This window comes from Acomys russatus, chromosome 3 (genome assembly GCF_903995435.1).
Source record: "Acomys russatus chromosome 3, mAcoRus1.1, whole genome shotgun sequence".
In the NCBI taxonomy this organism is placed as follows: domain Eukaryota; kingdom Metazoa; phylum Chordata; class Mammalia; order Rodentia; family Muridae; genus Acomys; species Acomys russatus.
This window is the reverse complement of record NC_067139.1, coordinates 32,158,344-32,173,100: the sequence shown is the minus strand read 5'-3', so window position 1 is coordinate 32,173,100 and position 14,757 is coordinate 32,158,344. Positions and strand designations below refer to the sequence as shown.

Below are 14,757 nucleotides of genomic sequence, written 5' to 3'. Positions count from 1 at the left end.
TTATTAGCATTTGTATAACAACCCGGGAGGTAAATGAAAGCCAAGGTTCTCACAGGTAAAGTGATTTTTCAGAAGGACCAGAGTGAAGATGAGACAGATATGGTGGTTAACCTCCACAACCTTAGCATTTTAAGATGAAAAGTACATTTAATCCCAGAAATCATAGATACTAGCACAAAGCTGCCCCCCCCCCCCCCCCCCCCCCCCCCGTAAAAGCAAGAATGTTTAAAAGAATTAAAAGCAGGATGGGAGCCAGCAGTGGCAGGAGGCTAACCAAGCATGTGTCAGGCCCTGGGTTGGTCCACCAGCTCTGCCCAAACAGACCAGCAAACAAGAAACCACAACAAAAATAAACTCAAACCTAAAACAAGAAATGAAAATATATGGAGCATATGCCTAATGAAAATACATGTGATGATGATTCATGCTCAGTCTTGTAGACTAGCCTTGAGTTACAATTTTTATTTATTTATTTATTTTTTTAGAAAGGATTTCTCTGTGTAGCCTTGACTGTCCTGGACTCACTTTGTAGACCAGACTGGCCTCGAACTCACAGCAATTCGCCTGCCTCTGCCTCCCGAGTGCTGGGATTAAAGGCCTGCGCCACCACTGCCCAGCTGAGTTACAAAATTTTTTGACTATTTTAGTGAGGCTTTAAGTGCAACTCTTAATTTCTAAATGACTTGTACGCCTGGCCTCATCACGAATTTTATACATAAATGGTATAACGTACCTGGCCTTAAAAAAAAGAAAAAAGATCAAGGCACCACAGGAGCGGGTTGGAAGGATGGAGTGTTATACTCACAACCTATTGTCAAAGAATAAAAAGTATTCTTAAAAAAAAAAAAAAAAAGAAAGAAAAAATAGAATCCAGTTTATGCTTTCTCGGAGATTCTGATTTGGGTCTACATGGACTTGGTGCTCAGTAGCTATCTCTGCGTGATGGGTCATTCCTGTGTCTAGTGCACCCCGCTCCAGCAGCGGCTTACCTAGAAAAAGAACAGACGAAGAACTGGAGGTAAGCAAAACCAAACCAAACCAAACCAAAAACGCTCCTTTACTCACCGCCCCCACCCCACCCCCCGCCTTTTTTTTTTTTTTTTTTTTTTTTTTTTGAGACGCCGGCTCCCATAGCCCAGGCTGGCTTCCAATTGGATGAGATGACCTTGAACTTCTGATCCTCCCGCCTCCTCTTCCAGAGTGCTGGGATTACTGCCTGCGCAGCACGCAGGCTGGGCGTCGCGCCTGCCAGATACGCGCTGTGCCAACTGAGCCACATCCCCGGCTCCCTTTCAGATGAGCTGGGGTGCGGGGAACGACTTCTCGTGCAGAACGTTCGGCCCCAGCACAGCACACGTACCGCAGCCGCCTGGGTTTAGCGGGATCCTCACGGCCGGAGCTGCCTTCTCAGGCGCTCCCGAGACAGCGCGCATCCGCTCGCCTCCGGAGGGCGGCGCTACCCCGGGGAGGCTTCGCAGCTCGCGGGGAGTCTTCTCAGCCGGGCTCTGACGCGAAGCTCTGAAGCCCCGGCGCTGTCCCCGGGAGCGACGCCATCTTGTCGCCGCTGTCCTCCTCGGTATCTTGCACTCCGAGGCTCCTGGCATCCCCGCCCCGCCGCGCGACACACGCGGCGGAGGAGGAGCGCAAGCTGCAGACCACGCCTCCTGGGCCCGCAGCTGCGCGCGGGGCGGAGCCGGCCGAGGAGGCCCGCCGCCTCAGGGCGCGGCCTGCACGGGCCCAGGCGCCGCCCCGAGCTCGCCCGGCCGCGGCCCCCTAAGGGCCCGACGAGCCAAGCAGCGCTCCTCCTTCTCCGCCCCGCTGCCGCCGCCGCCGCCGCCGCCCCGGGAGCCCGGCCGCGGCCCGGCGCCGCCTCTTCCGCCTCCCGCATCCGCGCGGGCGGGCCCGACGTCAGCGCCGCCCCGCCCGGCCCAGCTTCGGCCTCGGCCTCGCAGCGCGGCGGCGGCGCAGGTCCCTCCCCAGACATGGCCCTGGGAGGCGGCAGCACATGGCGGCCGCGGCGGCCGTGAGCGCGCCCCCGGCCAGCCCCAGCCCGCCCTGAGGCTGCCCGCGCCCGCCGGCCGCGCCACGGCCCCGCCGCCCCCCGCCCCGCCGCCGCCGGCCCCGCCGCCGCCGCCGCCCGCGCGCGCCCGCCCCGCCGCCGCCGCCGCCGCCATGGGCGTGCAGGGCTTCCAGGACTACATCGAGAAGCACTGCCCGAGCGCCGTGGTGCCGGTGGAGCTGCAGAAGCTGGCCCGGGGCAGCCTGGTGGGCGGCGGGCGGCAGCGGCCCCCGCAGACCCCGCTGCGCCTGCTGGTGGATGCGGACAACTGCCTGCACCGCCTGTACGGTGGCTTCTACACCGACTGGGTGAGCGGCGGCCAGTGGAACCACATGCTCGGCTACCTGGCGGCTCTGGCCAAGGCCTGCTTCGGCGGCAACATCGAGCTCTTCGTCTTCTTCAACGGCGCGCTCGAGAAGGCCCGGCTGCACGAATGGGTCAAGCGGCAGGGCAACGAGCGCCAGACGGCGCAGCAGATCGTCAGCCATGTCCAGAACAAGGGCACGCCACCGCCCAAGGTCTGGTTCCTGCCGCCGGTCTGCATGGCCCACTGCATCCGCCTGGCGCTCATCCGTTTCCACGTCAAGGTGCGGCAGGGGCCGGTGGGCCGGGGTCTCTCGGGGTTGGGGCTACGGTCTCTTTGGGTCCGAGTCAGGGTCGGGCCTGCTGCCCGTTGGACTGTGATGCCTTCGGGTTTGGGTCAGGGTCGGGGTCTGGGGTCACTTGGGCAGGGGTCAGAGTTGGGCTACGGGCCTCTTCGTGCTTGGGTTTGGGCTGGGTCTGGAATTGCTTGGACAGGGATCGGAGTTGAGCCTGAGGTCCCTTGGGCCCGGGGACCCTTGGGCCAGGGTTCGAGGCTTTAGACTTCGGATCCCTTTGGGCTTGGGTTTGGGTTGGACCTGGAGAATCGGGGCGAGGGGGGGTGTCTCTTGGGCCAGTGTCAGCGCTGAACTAGTTCCGGGAAGCCCAGTCTGGCCCAGGCTGAGTCTTGGGTGCTCCTGCCTGTGGAAGGCCTGAGAGCAGGCCTCAGTGTCCCTCAGGGCATCTCTCGGGACACGGTGTGTCATCATGCCCAGGCTCGCTACAAGCTCGGCTGAGGGGGCCTGGAGCAAGATGGATGTCAGGCCCTTTAGGCCCGGCGTAGTTGAAGTTTTCCCACAGCCATTCCTCCCTCCCTACTCTCAGGCCTGCTGTGGACCTTGTGCAGGAGACACTTGAAGCCGGTGGACAGACCTCCACTTTAAGTGGGATTGGGGGTGTCATCTCCAACATCCTTAGGCTCCCCCCTAACCTTGGAGGCAGACGGACTACACAGTGGCCTTAGACTTCAGTGTATACCGATCTGTCGAAATTAACCCGCTCTTTCCCAGCAACAGGTTTATCTTGGAAGCCTGTCGAATAAATGACGGCAGATCGCCAGGGCCTAAAGGACAAGAGGCTGGAAACAGCCTGCAGAACTGTGGGAGATAAGCCTGTGTGTATAGCCCCGTGCTGGTCCCTTGATTCTGAAGGCAGGCAGACCCCCTGCTCCTTTTGGAGAACTTGTCTGTGGCACAATTTTGGTTTTAGATTTCAAGGTGCTGTAAAACTTGGTGAGGTGGGATGTTGTCACTTTTGTGACTTTTAAACTGGTTCAGTTCTGGATGGCTGATGTGAAAGTAGCTGTTCGGAATCAGGAAGAACTAGGAAGGGGCTTGCTCCAGCTACTTTTCTGCTGCACAGGAAGCGTTCAGTGACCTTCAGCAGGCCCTGATGGTGCGTAAGGAGAGCTCCACAACACGTTGTCAGCCTTCTGCTGCCCGTTTGGCAGAAGGCTCTGCACCCACAATTGGGCCAGAGGAGAACTTACAGGCTCAGCAGTTGACTGAGAGCTGAGCACCTAACTGTTCCTCACATTTCCTTTAAAACACTTATTTTTTGGGGGATGAGGCTGTTTCAACTTTTAAGGCTTGCCATTGCCTTCTAATTTGTTCTTTTCTTTTCTTTCTTTCTTTCTTTTTTTTTTTTTTGGTGGGGTGGGAGGAACTGAGCTTGAGTTAAAAGTTTTAGAATGTCTCCCTCTTCCTCATCATCCCTGCTGGCACTGATGAGATGGTGGTAGTTAAGTCTAAAATGATTGCGGAAGTCCCACCCAGGGTCCTGTTGCAATTGGTGAAGTCGTGTTTAAGTCTGTGGGTGGAGGCGGCTGGAAGCGTGGTGATTGGCGCAGGAGTGTGGCAGATGCACAGTGTGTCATTTCTCAGAGAGTTCGTGTGAGAGGCGATGTGAGCCTCTCACTTTTTCTCTGTAGCCTGGGGCTCTTTGGAGGGGAAAATGAAGCCGGTTCTCTGTGGTCCACCTCTAGTGGACAGCCTGAAGATGGGCCTGGTTTAATGTTGTTTAGGGATGGGAAGTAGTAACATTTCAGACACAAAATGAGCTTTATTTGTTACCTGCTTTTGCTAAGAGCACAGGGCTGTGTCTTTAGTCAGCCAAGACAATCAAGAGAACACTGAATATTGCATCAGATTAGAGGAGCGCTCCCCCCCCTCTCTCTCATCCCCCCTCCCATCTCCCTACCCCCACTGCTGTGTGTGTATGCGCTGGTGTGTGCATGTGTGCTTTGATCTTTTTGTGAGAAATGTTGGGTTTTTTTTTTAATTGTAAATTTTTTGTTTTTTTTTTTGTTTTGTTTTTTTAAAGAGAGGATGTCATAGCCCTGGCTAGCCTTGAACTCTCTGTGGAGACCAGGCTGATCTCAAACTCACAGAGGTCCTCTCATCCCTCCTCTGCCTCCTCAGGCGGGACTTAAAGGTCTTGCTACCACACCTGGCTAATTGTAACATCTTTGAGCCCTTGTGAATGCCTCAGGTACTTAGTAGGCGCCCAGGATTTTGACTAATGTGGCGGATGTTTGGGAGCTAGAGTTGAGCCACAATTAAGATAGATCTAGGTGGGCTTGTTAGGAGGACCCTAGGTTTGAGGGTGAAAATCTGGCATTCTAAGTAGCAACCTCATCTTTTTGGAAAAAAAAATGCCTAAAGAAATTTAGCTTTTAGAAATTTCTCAGCAACCAAGCAAGATATCAAGAGTGTTGCATAGAATGTCAGGGGATACTGTTGTCTTTCCTGCCTGAAGGGTCCTTTATGATCTCTCTCAACCTGCTCAAGCCTTTGCAGATATAACTCTAGCAACTCTGGCTGTCCATTTTTCTCAGCTCTGTCTGAGGAGAGGGTGAAGAAGAAAGTCTGTTGGAGGCAGGAGCTCCATTAATAGCAAAAAGTGACACCAGAGAGAAGATGGGAAACTGTAAAAAGCAGACAGAATTCTAGGTGCTATTTTTAAACAAGAAAACAATTCTGTGTATTTTGGTGTCCCTGAGGGTAGTGCAGTATTTATTCTTCAAGGATGATTTTGAGGGGCTAGCAGGGGGCCACTTAATCTTGCAGAGGACCTGGGTTTGACTCCTAGCATCCACATAGTGGTTCCCAATCGATAACTCCAGTTCCAGGGGATCCAAAACCATCTTCTGATTTCCACAGACAATAGATGTGAATGTGGTGCACTTACATACAAACAGGCAAAACATTCACACACAAAATAAATATAAAAATAAAATTTAAAAAGTAATAACTTACATGTTTTAAAAAGGATGATTTTGAGTAATAAAAATTATCTTTGGTGTTCTCTGTTTAAAGGTGTGTGTGTGTGTGTATCTGTGACTGGGTTGGATTTTCAAATGCTTTTTGAATGCTCATAAAACTTTAAAACAGTGATGCACTGTCACTACATAACTTCTAAAATGGGTGACTAAGAAAACCTATCAGTACCGGGTGCTAGCAGGATTCTGAGCATCTGGAATTGGCCTGGCAGCTATTTTATTATGTGTATGGGTGTTCTGCCTGCATGTATATCTCTGCATCCTTTCATGCCTGGTGCATGCAGAAGTCAAAAGGACGTTGGATTTCCCGGAATTAGAGTTACAGATGGTTGTGAGCTATCATGTGAGTGCTAAAAATTGAACCTAGGTCCTCTGGAAGAGCAGTCAGTGCCATTTATCACTGAGCCATTTCTCTAGTGGCAGTTTCTCAGGGTACATGTACATTAAGGTACATGTTCTAGCAAATCCCACCAATGGGTATTTTCTTAATGAGACTAGTCACATAAACACTGGGGAAATGTAGCCAGTTGGTAGAGTGCTTGCCTTGCTTGTGTGGAGCCCAGGGGTCTATGCCCAGCACTGCATAAACTGGACATCTCTAGTCTCAGTTCTTGGGAGGTAAAGGCAGGAGGACCAGAGTTCAGGGTTATCCTTGGCTGCAAAGTATATTAGAAGCCAGCCTAGGCTCCATGAGACTCTGTCATGCAAAACAAAACCCGATAACAGCAACAACTAGCAGTTGGGGAGGTGGCTCAGGTGGTAATGGCTGCTGTACAAGGAAGAGGCTCTAAAGTAGGATCCTGGCACCCACAGAACAACTGAGCATTGCAATGTGCAGCTGCAACCCCAGTGCTGGCAGAGTGATATGGGAAGATCCCTGGGGCTGGCTGGCCAGTAAGTCAAGTGCCATGTCTAGGAAGAAACCTTTTCTCAAAAAATAAGGTAGAAAGCACTTGAGGAGGATGCCCATCATCAACCTCTGCTTCCATACAACATGTGCATATAAACACACACACACACACACACACACACACGGACACGGACACACACACGGCCAAGTTCACAAAATGTGATTCTCTTTATATGACTTTCTCTTAAAAAGAAAGCCACGGTGATGGGGATCCAGTCAGTGTCTCTGAGAGTCAAAGGAGGAGAGGCTGTGGCACTGACAGTGATCGTGAGCTGTCAGATGGAGGCCAAACTGTCCTCTGTTTGGTGATGATAACATTAAAAAAATCAAAACTGTAAGCCAAAGATAAATATAAATTAATTTACTGTATGATAATTACTATTAAGAAAAGTTAGATAAATATTGACATGAACACATAGGCATATATTATATTGTATAAAGCATTTCTGTTACAAAACTACAAAAGCTGCCCTTTTCATTTTTCTAGGTTTCTTTTTTTTTCGAGACAGGGTTTCTCTGTGTAGCCGTGGCTGTCCTGGACTCACTTTGTAGACCAGGCTGGCCTTGAACTCACAGCGATCCGCCTGCCTCTGCCTCCCTAGTGCTGAGATTAAAGGCATGCACCACCATGCCCAACTCTTTCTAGTGTTTTAAAAATAGGATATCTTTTATTTAATCTTTGAAAATTTCATACATGTAAACCGTGTTTTCTTGGTTGGCTCCACCTCCACCTCCCCTTTCCTACTCCCTTACCTTCTCTAGTGTTTTATAAGTTGGCAGAAAGTTATAATTTCCTGTCATCTTTATCTAGAGAAATCCTTTTTTATTTAGAGAATACCTTTTTGATAGAGTAATAATCATATTTTAAAATTACATTTAAATTTATTTGTGGGCGGGCACATGTGGAAGCCAGAGGACAGTTTCTTCCCATGTGGGTCCCAGGAATAGAACTCAGGTTGTTGAGCTTGGCTACAGGTGCCATTGTCTGTGGAGCCTTCCTGCTGCCCCTACTAGCTGCATGTTTGGCACAGTTAGTGCATCTCTGTGGCCGTTAGGAGTTGGCTTATATGCAAGATAATTTTCTTGTGGACACTATATAGTGTTACTTGAACATGGCATTTGTTGGTCACTGGGAGAGTGGCCTTTTTTTGTGCCTTGAGTCATGGTAACCTTTCAAGCCTCAGGGAATGACTTGTGTTTATTTAAAAATCCTGGTGACATTAATTCACTGGCACAGTCTAAACACCTCTCCTCGCAGGCTGGAGGTGTAGGTGTGAGGCTCTTTCCCGTGGGGCTTGGGTAAATCAATGCTCTGCTCTCTTTACTTGGAACATCCATGGAAAGGTGCTCCTGTTTTCAGCCGAGCCACGTGCCTTTAGGGATGGTGATCTGTTCTTGGGAGTCGGTGGCAGGGACAAGTAGTGTCAGCCTAGATGCTTGCTGATCCTTGTTCACACTCACTCTGTCCTTTAGTGCTCAGCGTCTTTACTGTCCATTTTGCATGGTAAGAAGCAGCATCTAACTGACTCAGTTACAAATGGAGCCTGGTAACCCTACAAAGGGAAGTGCAGGCTCAAGTCAAAAGTCCAGTTCCATTGTATGAGTGCTTTAAGGGTGTGCCTACATAGTGCTCACACCCTGGCCATTCTGATAGCAGGTTTTTTTGTCGTTACAATAGGAGCAGCAGGGTTTCTGTGTAGAAGAAAATCACACATCATTAGCTCCAAAGAACTAAGAGCAATTCTCAGGGACCTTAGTAACCAGGAAATACAGTTCAGAATTTACTCAAACAGGTCATCTGTTAAGAATAAATATTTTTCTCCAGTATGTCAGTTTTGTAACTACAGCCCTGTGTTGCTAACAGGAGGAATGCATATTCAGGCATTTTCTTGAAGTATACTTCAGTCTAACTGACTAGTCAAGTCTCTCTGCATGTACACCTGAAAGTCAGTAAAGGGCATCAGACCCAATTACAGATGGTTGGGAGCTACCATGTTGGTGGTGGGAATAGAACTCAGGACCTCTGGGAGAGCAGCCAGTGCTCTTAGCCACTGAGCCATCTCTCTAGCTCCCAAAGCTATGTGTTTTATGTCATATGTTATACTATACATTAGCAGCAGCTTTTTAATGTGTGAAAAATATTTTCACATATATTTTTTTATTTTTATTTTTTATTTTTTGAGACAAGGTCTCTATTTAGGCCTGCTGTCCTGGAACTCGCTATGTAGACTAGGTTGGTCTTGAATTTCAGATACCATCCTACCTTTGCCTCTGCTGGGATTAAAAGCTTGCACTATCATATCCCTCCCTGTAGTTGTCTGTTTTTGTTTTGTTTTGTTAAGTTTTTTATTTTGTGTGCATCGGTATGTAGGTGTCAGATTGCTTGGAACTGGAGTTAGAGACAGTTGTGAGCTGCCGTGAGGGTGCTGGAAATTGAACCTGGGTCCTTTGGAAGAGCAGACAGTGCTTTTAACCACTGAGCCACCTCTCCAGCCCCTTTAGTTTTCTTTTTAAAGAAGTGATCTGTAGTTTGTCCAGCCTTTGCGGCTCGTGTAACCATTTCCCTCCCTTTTCCCTCTTCTGTCTCCTTCCTCTTTTACCCTCCCTTCTCCTCCCATGTCTTGTCTTGCTTTTTACTTTTCTCTCCTCAAGACAGAGTATCACTCTGTGTAGCCCAGGCTGGCCTCAAACTAAAAGTAGCCTTCCTGCTTCAGCCTCCTGGGATTATAAGCATGAGCCACCATGCTCAGTGACGTGAAAGCCATGCAGGACTGTGCATCAACATTGCCAGATGTTCAAATTCTTCAAGTAAATCAGAAATCCATATTTTATTTGAAGTTGTTCACTTAAAAAATGTCAAGCCAAGCCAAGCCAAGCCAAGCCAAGCTCTAGGCTGGATTCAGCTCTTGAGCACCAGTTTATTATTTGAGCGTTGATTGTTACCACATTATTATAATCATCTAAATCTCTTCTTGTTTCTAGAGTCCCACTGTATTTTCCCACCTGCAATTTCTTGGGGTTGCTAAATTGTGACTTTCCGTAAAGGCCAAAGTCCTTGGAGCTTCCTAACTACATGCTCTTTTTCCCGGTGTTCCTGGTGTCCAGGGTTACCTTTTGTGAGGGGCATCTTATCCATATGCTCTTAATATCTGATACCGGTCAAGCTCTCACTGTATGTCTTGTCTCTGTCCCCTACTGACTAGTGGTCCCCTCCCGCTTCTACCAAGCAGGCTTGTTCTCCACACACCTATACCCAGCTGGGTCCCTAGCCTGCCTCTGGGCCTCTCCTTCTGAATGAATACTAATTTCACCGCTGGCTGACCCAGAGTACAGACTTGATAAATGCCAACCCCTTCCAGGCCTGTGTGCTGTGTGTTCCTTTCTGGACGTCTTGCCCAGATCCCCCTTGCCTCTTACCATTTCTTTTCACAGTCTCTAGTTTTCCTTTTCATCCAGCCAGGTTTGAGACTCACTCCTATCAGTCTCCACTACTTCAGAGCCACCTGACCATTTCACCTTCAATTCTGCCGGACCTTACAGTAACAGCATCACAGTGTCCTCTTCCTTCTTCCCAGCATCTCTGACACAGAAGGCTCCCCCACAGCTACTTTGCCAAACCCATTGGCAAGTTCTGAAACCAAATTATTGGCTATTTATTGGTATTTAAGAAATGATATAGATTAAAATACAACCAGAGTCTATGAACCAGTACCATTTCCTGACTGTCATACTGGCTGGCCGGAATGGCCTCTGGTCCCACAGAGTTATCCCAAGTTATTCATCTTGCACACTCTCGTAGAGCAGCCCACCACATCTTCAGGGAGGCCTCTCTCATGCTCAGACTTGAAGCAAGCCATTAGAGTCTGACTCGTTCAGACTTGTAGACTCTTCTGCAGCCCTAGCCATTATATCTTACTTCATGATTCACACTCCCTTATTTATCTGTTCACTTACTTGATTCTGTCATCCCATCTTTTCTGATTGCTACCTCGCTTAGCTTGTCAAATTTTTACTCATTTCAAAGCCTGTCTCAAATACCACCTTCTGCATGTGTGTATCCATGTGCGCACATTTGGAGGCCTGAGGAGGCCTTTGGGTATCTACTTCTGTCAGTGACCACTTAATTGCCTAGAGACTGGGCCTTTCACTGAACTGGCAGCTTGTTGTTTTGGTTAGGCTAGGTTGTTGGCTGTCGGGTTCTAGGGGTCTGCCTGCCTCTGCCCCTTAAGGATGGGTTATAGATGCATGCAACTGTGGGTGCTGGGGATTTGAATTGAGGTCCTTATGGTTGCAAAACAAGCACTTTTGCCACTGAGCCATCTCTGCAATTCCAACATTCACTTCAAAAACAAACAGACGTCAAACAAACAAATCAGGGTCTCCCTGTGTATGCCTCTGGAGCGCTGGAATTAAAGATATGTGCCATTGTGCCAGGCCTTGTTTTTGCTTTTGTTGAGATAGGGTTTTACTATGTAGATTTGTCTGATCCAAAATTTGTTATATAGGGCCTGGAGAGATGGCTCAGCAGTTAAGAGCACTGGCTGCTCTTCCAGAGAACCAGGGTTCAATTTTCAGTACCCACATGGCAGCTCACAACTGTCTGTAACTCAAGTTCTAGGGGATCTGATGCCCTCACAACAGACACATGCAGACAAAAGACCAATGCACATAAAATAAGAATAAGTAAACTATTTTTTAAAGAGCTTGCTTAGCAAGCAAGCACACACCCTTAATCCCAGCACTTGGGTGGTAGAGGAAGGCTGAGTTTAAAGTCAGATTGGTATACATAGCAAGTTATGTAGTGTGACCCAATCTCAACAAAAAGAACTTGCTGTGTAGATCAGGATGGCCTCAGCCTCACAAGTGCTAGGAGTAAAGATTTGCACCACTATACCAATATTCACTTTTTTTTTTTTTTAAGACAAGGTTTCTCTGTGTAACAGCTCTGGCTGTCCTGGGACTCGTTCCATAGAGCAGGCTGGCCTTGAACTCACAGCGGTCTGCTTGCCTCTGCGTCCCAGGTGCTGGAATTAAAGGCATGCACCACCACCACCACCCAGCCCAATACTCACTTTTTTTTTTTTTTCCCCCTGAGACAGGGTTTCTCTGTGTAGCCTTGGCCATCCTGGACTCACTTTGTAGACCAGGCTGGCCTCGAACTCATAGCGATCCGCCTGCCTCTGCCTCCCGAGTGCTGGGATTAAAGGCGTGCGCCACCACGCCCGGCTCCCAATACTCACTTTTTAATTAAAATATTTATTGTGTTCTTTTACGCAGACAGACACATTTTATTTTCTTTCAACATTTGGATCCATACACATTTATTAAGATGTATTATATTCCCTTTTCTGTTTCCCAAGGGGCTTAATTATTATTGTTTAAAAATTTTTTAGTTATTTTATGCCTGCATCTATATATATATAGCTACACCGTGTGCATGCTTGGTGCCTACGGAGGTTAGTAGAAGGCATCAGATTTCTCTAGCACAGGAGTTGTAGATAGTTGTGAACTGCTATATGGGTGATGCGACTCGAACCCCTGACCCTCCTGAAGAGCAGCCAGTGCATTTAACCACTGGCATATTTCTCCAGCCCCAAAAGGAGCTTAATTTTATTGGACAACTGAGTGCCTGTTACTGCCTGGGATGCAACACTGAAAGGAATTGAGAATTAGGAAAGTCTTTCGGAAGCTTGTCATGGGTTAGAAAGTGTGAGGTTAAGTCTTTCTTGTTAATGTTTAGAACTCTTTTTTTTTTTTTTTTTTAAATTAATTTATTCTTGTTACATCTCAATGTTTATCCCATCCCTTGTATCCTCCCATTCCCCCCCCCCCCCATGTTTAGAACTCTTTTTGATGCCATAAGATGTATTTGTGAAGACTTGTGAATAGTTCTTAGTTAGGTTTGACAGATGAGGTAGCTGGCAGTGTTCAGAGCCCCCAGGGTAGAGGGTGTTAACTGGATAGAGGCCGGGGATGCTACAACATTCTGTAGCCCCTGGAACAGCTCCCTTCAGCAGAATTAGCTAGTCCCAAATATCAGCAGTGCCAAGGCAAGGACCAAATCCATGGAGTCTTAAATTGTAGGACTCTTGGAACCTTTCTATACCAGGAAGAGAACTAAGAAATATAGCTCAAGTGTTTAATCATGCATTTATATATATTAAGATATTTTTAGATTACAATATTCTTCATTTTAGTTTACTGAAATTTATACCAATGGAAAGAAGCTAATTAACACATAATATACATTCCAACCTCAGTAGGCAATCAAACTATAGGAGTAAATGTCAAAAAATTGTATATGAAGAAAAAATATTTTAGAACTTTTGAATAATTAGGCTATTTCCCAGTGGATTTATAGACAGAATTTCAAAAGAACCAGAAAACTCAAAACCAATTAGACATGTAAATGAACCAGGGTTTGGGGTTGGAGCCATGGTCCAGTGGTTAAGAGCACATAGTGTACAGCTCTAGGGGGGGTCTAATGAGACCCTCTGTCCTCACTCATATGCATGTACGTGACATACGTGTACACATAAAGAATAATAAACATATTCTTAAAAATACAGGAACCAGCCTGTCGGTGGTGGCACACTTCTTTAATCCCAGCACTTGGGAGGCGGAGGCAGGCCGGTCTCTATGAGTTTGAGGCCAGCCTGGTCTACAGAGAGAGTTCTAAAATGTTTTAAAATTCCTCAGGTGTCTGTATAGCCTATCTTTTATTTTGCTTTTACTTATTTTTCCCCTATGGAGAGTAACTACTTCGAGGACCTTGCTTGTCACCCAGCTCCTAGAACAAACAATTCTGGCTCACTGTAGTTGTTCACAGACTACCTGCAGTGTGACACACCCAGCGCTGTCACTGCCTCCCCCCAGGCTGTGATAGGAGGAAGTAGAATTTTTCCTGTCTAGAGTCAGAATTAATTCCAAAGGTGAGGCCTGAGCTCATCCCAGCCACCTGGTGCATAGGTTTTATCTTGCAGTAATCCTTTTACTCATCTTAACTCAACTCTGTTGGGAAGGCATAAAGAGGGCTGTGGGTGAACTGCCGGTTGGGGGCTTTCTGTCTTGTTGCTCCTGGTTTGAAGCACTTTGTTTCTAGGCATCTTGGGGAAAGCATGGCTGCCATCGAGAGGTAACAGCATCCATTGGTGCCCGGGGCATTTGGTGTTTGTTTATTTTGCTGTTGTCTCAGAAAAACAAAACAAAACAAAAATAATGACAAAAAAAGAATTAAGCTAATCAGGCCAAAGCAGGTGGATCTCTGTGAGTTCTAGGCCAGCCTGGTCTAAAAGTGAGTCCAGGACAGCCAAGGCTACACAGAGAAACTGTGTCTCAACACTCCCCCGCTGTCCCCCAATATGAGAAGGGCTTCTCCATGCTGTTGTATGGTGAACTAACAGGAGGGGTCCAGCCAAAGGGCTGATTTCGTGAGGTCCAGTGTGGTCTTCAGGTCTCCATCCTTGCAGCTAGAGCCCACTCATGAAAATAGTAATAGGCCCACTGAGATGGCTGGGGCTCTCTAGACCCTGCCCAGAGTGTTTGCAAGCTGCTGGACCTTAGGCCTTTGGCAACATTGCTCTGGGAAGTTTGTTTATTTATTTATTTATTTTTTGTTTGCTTGTTTTTTGTTTTTTTGAGACAAGGTTTTTCTGTGTAATAGCCCTGGCTGTCCTCGAACTCTCTTTGTAGACCAGGCAGGCTTTAAACTCAGAGTGATCTGCTTGCCTCTGCCTCCCAAATGCTGGGACTAAAAGCATGAAACACCACGCTTGGCACTATGGGAAATTTTATCAATCTAAAATTCTTTTTTCTGAACTCTGAAAGTTAAGTTTTGGCATTTCAAAATTTGGGATGAATTTAAAATTTTATTATTTATTTAGATACAAGATGTTGCTATGTTATAACTTAGACTTTAGGTATATGTCACTGTGCTCAGCTTAGAATGATTTTAACAAAAACAATCTTGTTAAGTTTTAGCTGAGTCATTTGGAGGTTACTATAGTAGCCTATTTTAAATAGAATTCATATGATAATACTATGGATGTCTCTCTTCATCAGGTTTTAAAAATATAAATTTAGCTTGCATTTCTTTTAGGTATCTACTCCCTTTTTATTTATTTATTTGTTTATTTATTTATTTGGAGA

The 14,757-nt window shown here is 47.3% G+C and overlaps 1 protein-coding gene across 1 annotated transcript in view; it reads left to right on the top strand.

The window, feature by feature from the left end:
• Positions 1-2,153: 2,153 nt before the first annotated feature.
• The window catches only part of Fam120a (family with sequence similarity 120A), a 96,738-nt gene continuing 84,134 nt past the window's right edge, over positions 2,154-14,757 (top strand). Inside the window, exon 1 of the mRNA XM_051170952.1 lies at positions 2,154-2,646. Coding sequence (XP_051026909.1) covers positions 2,173-2,646 — 474 coding nt within the window. The 5' untranslated portion in view covers positions 2,154-2,172. The remainder of the gene's footprint in view (positions 2,647-14,757) is intronic.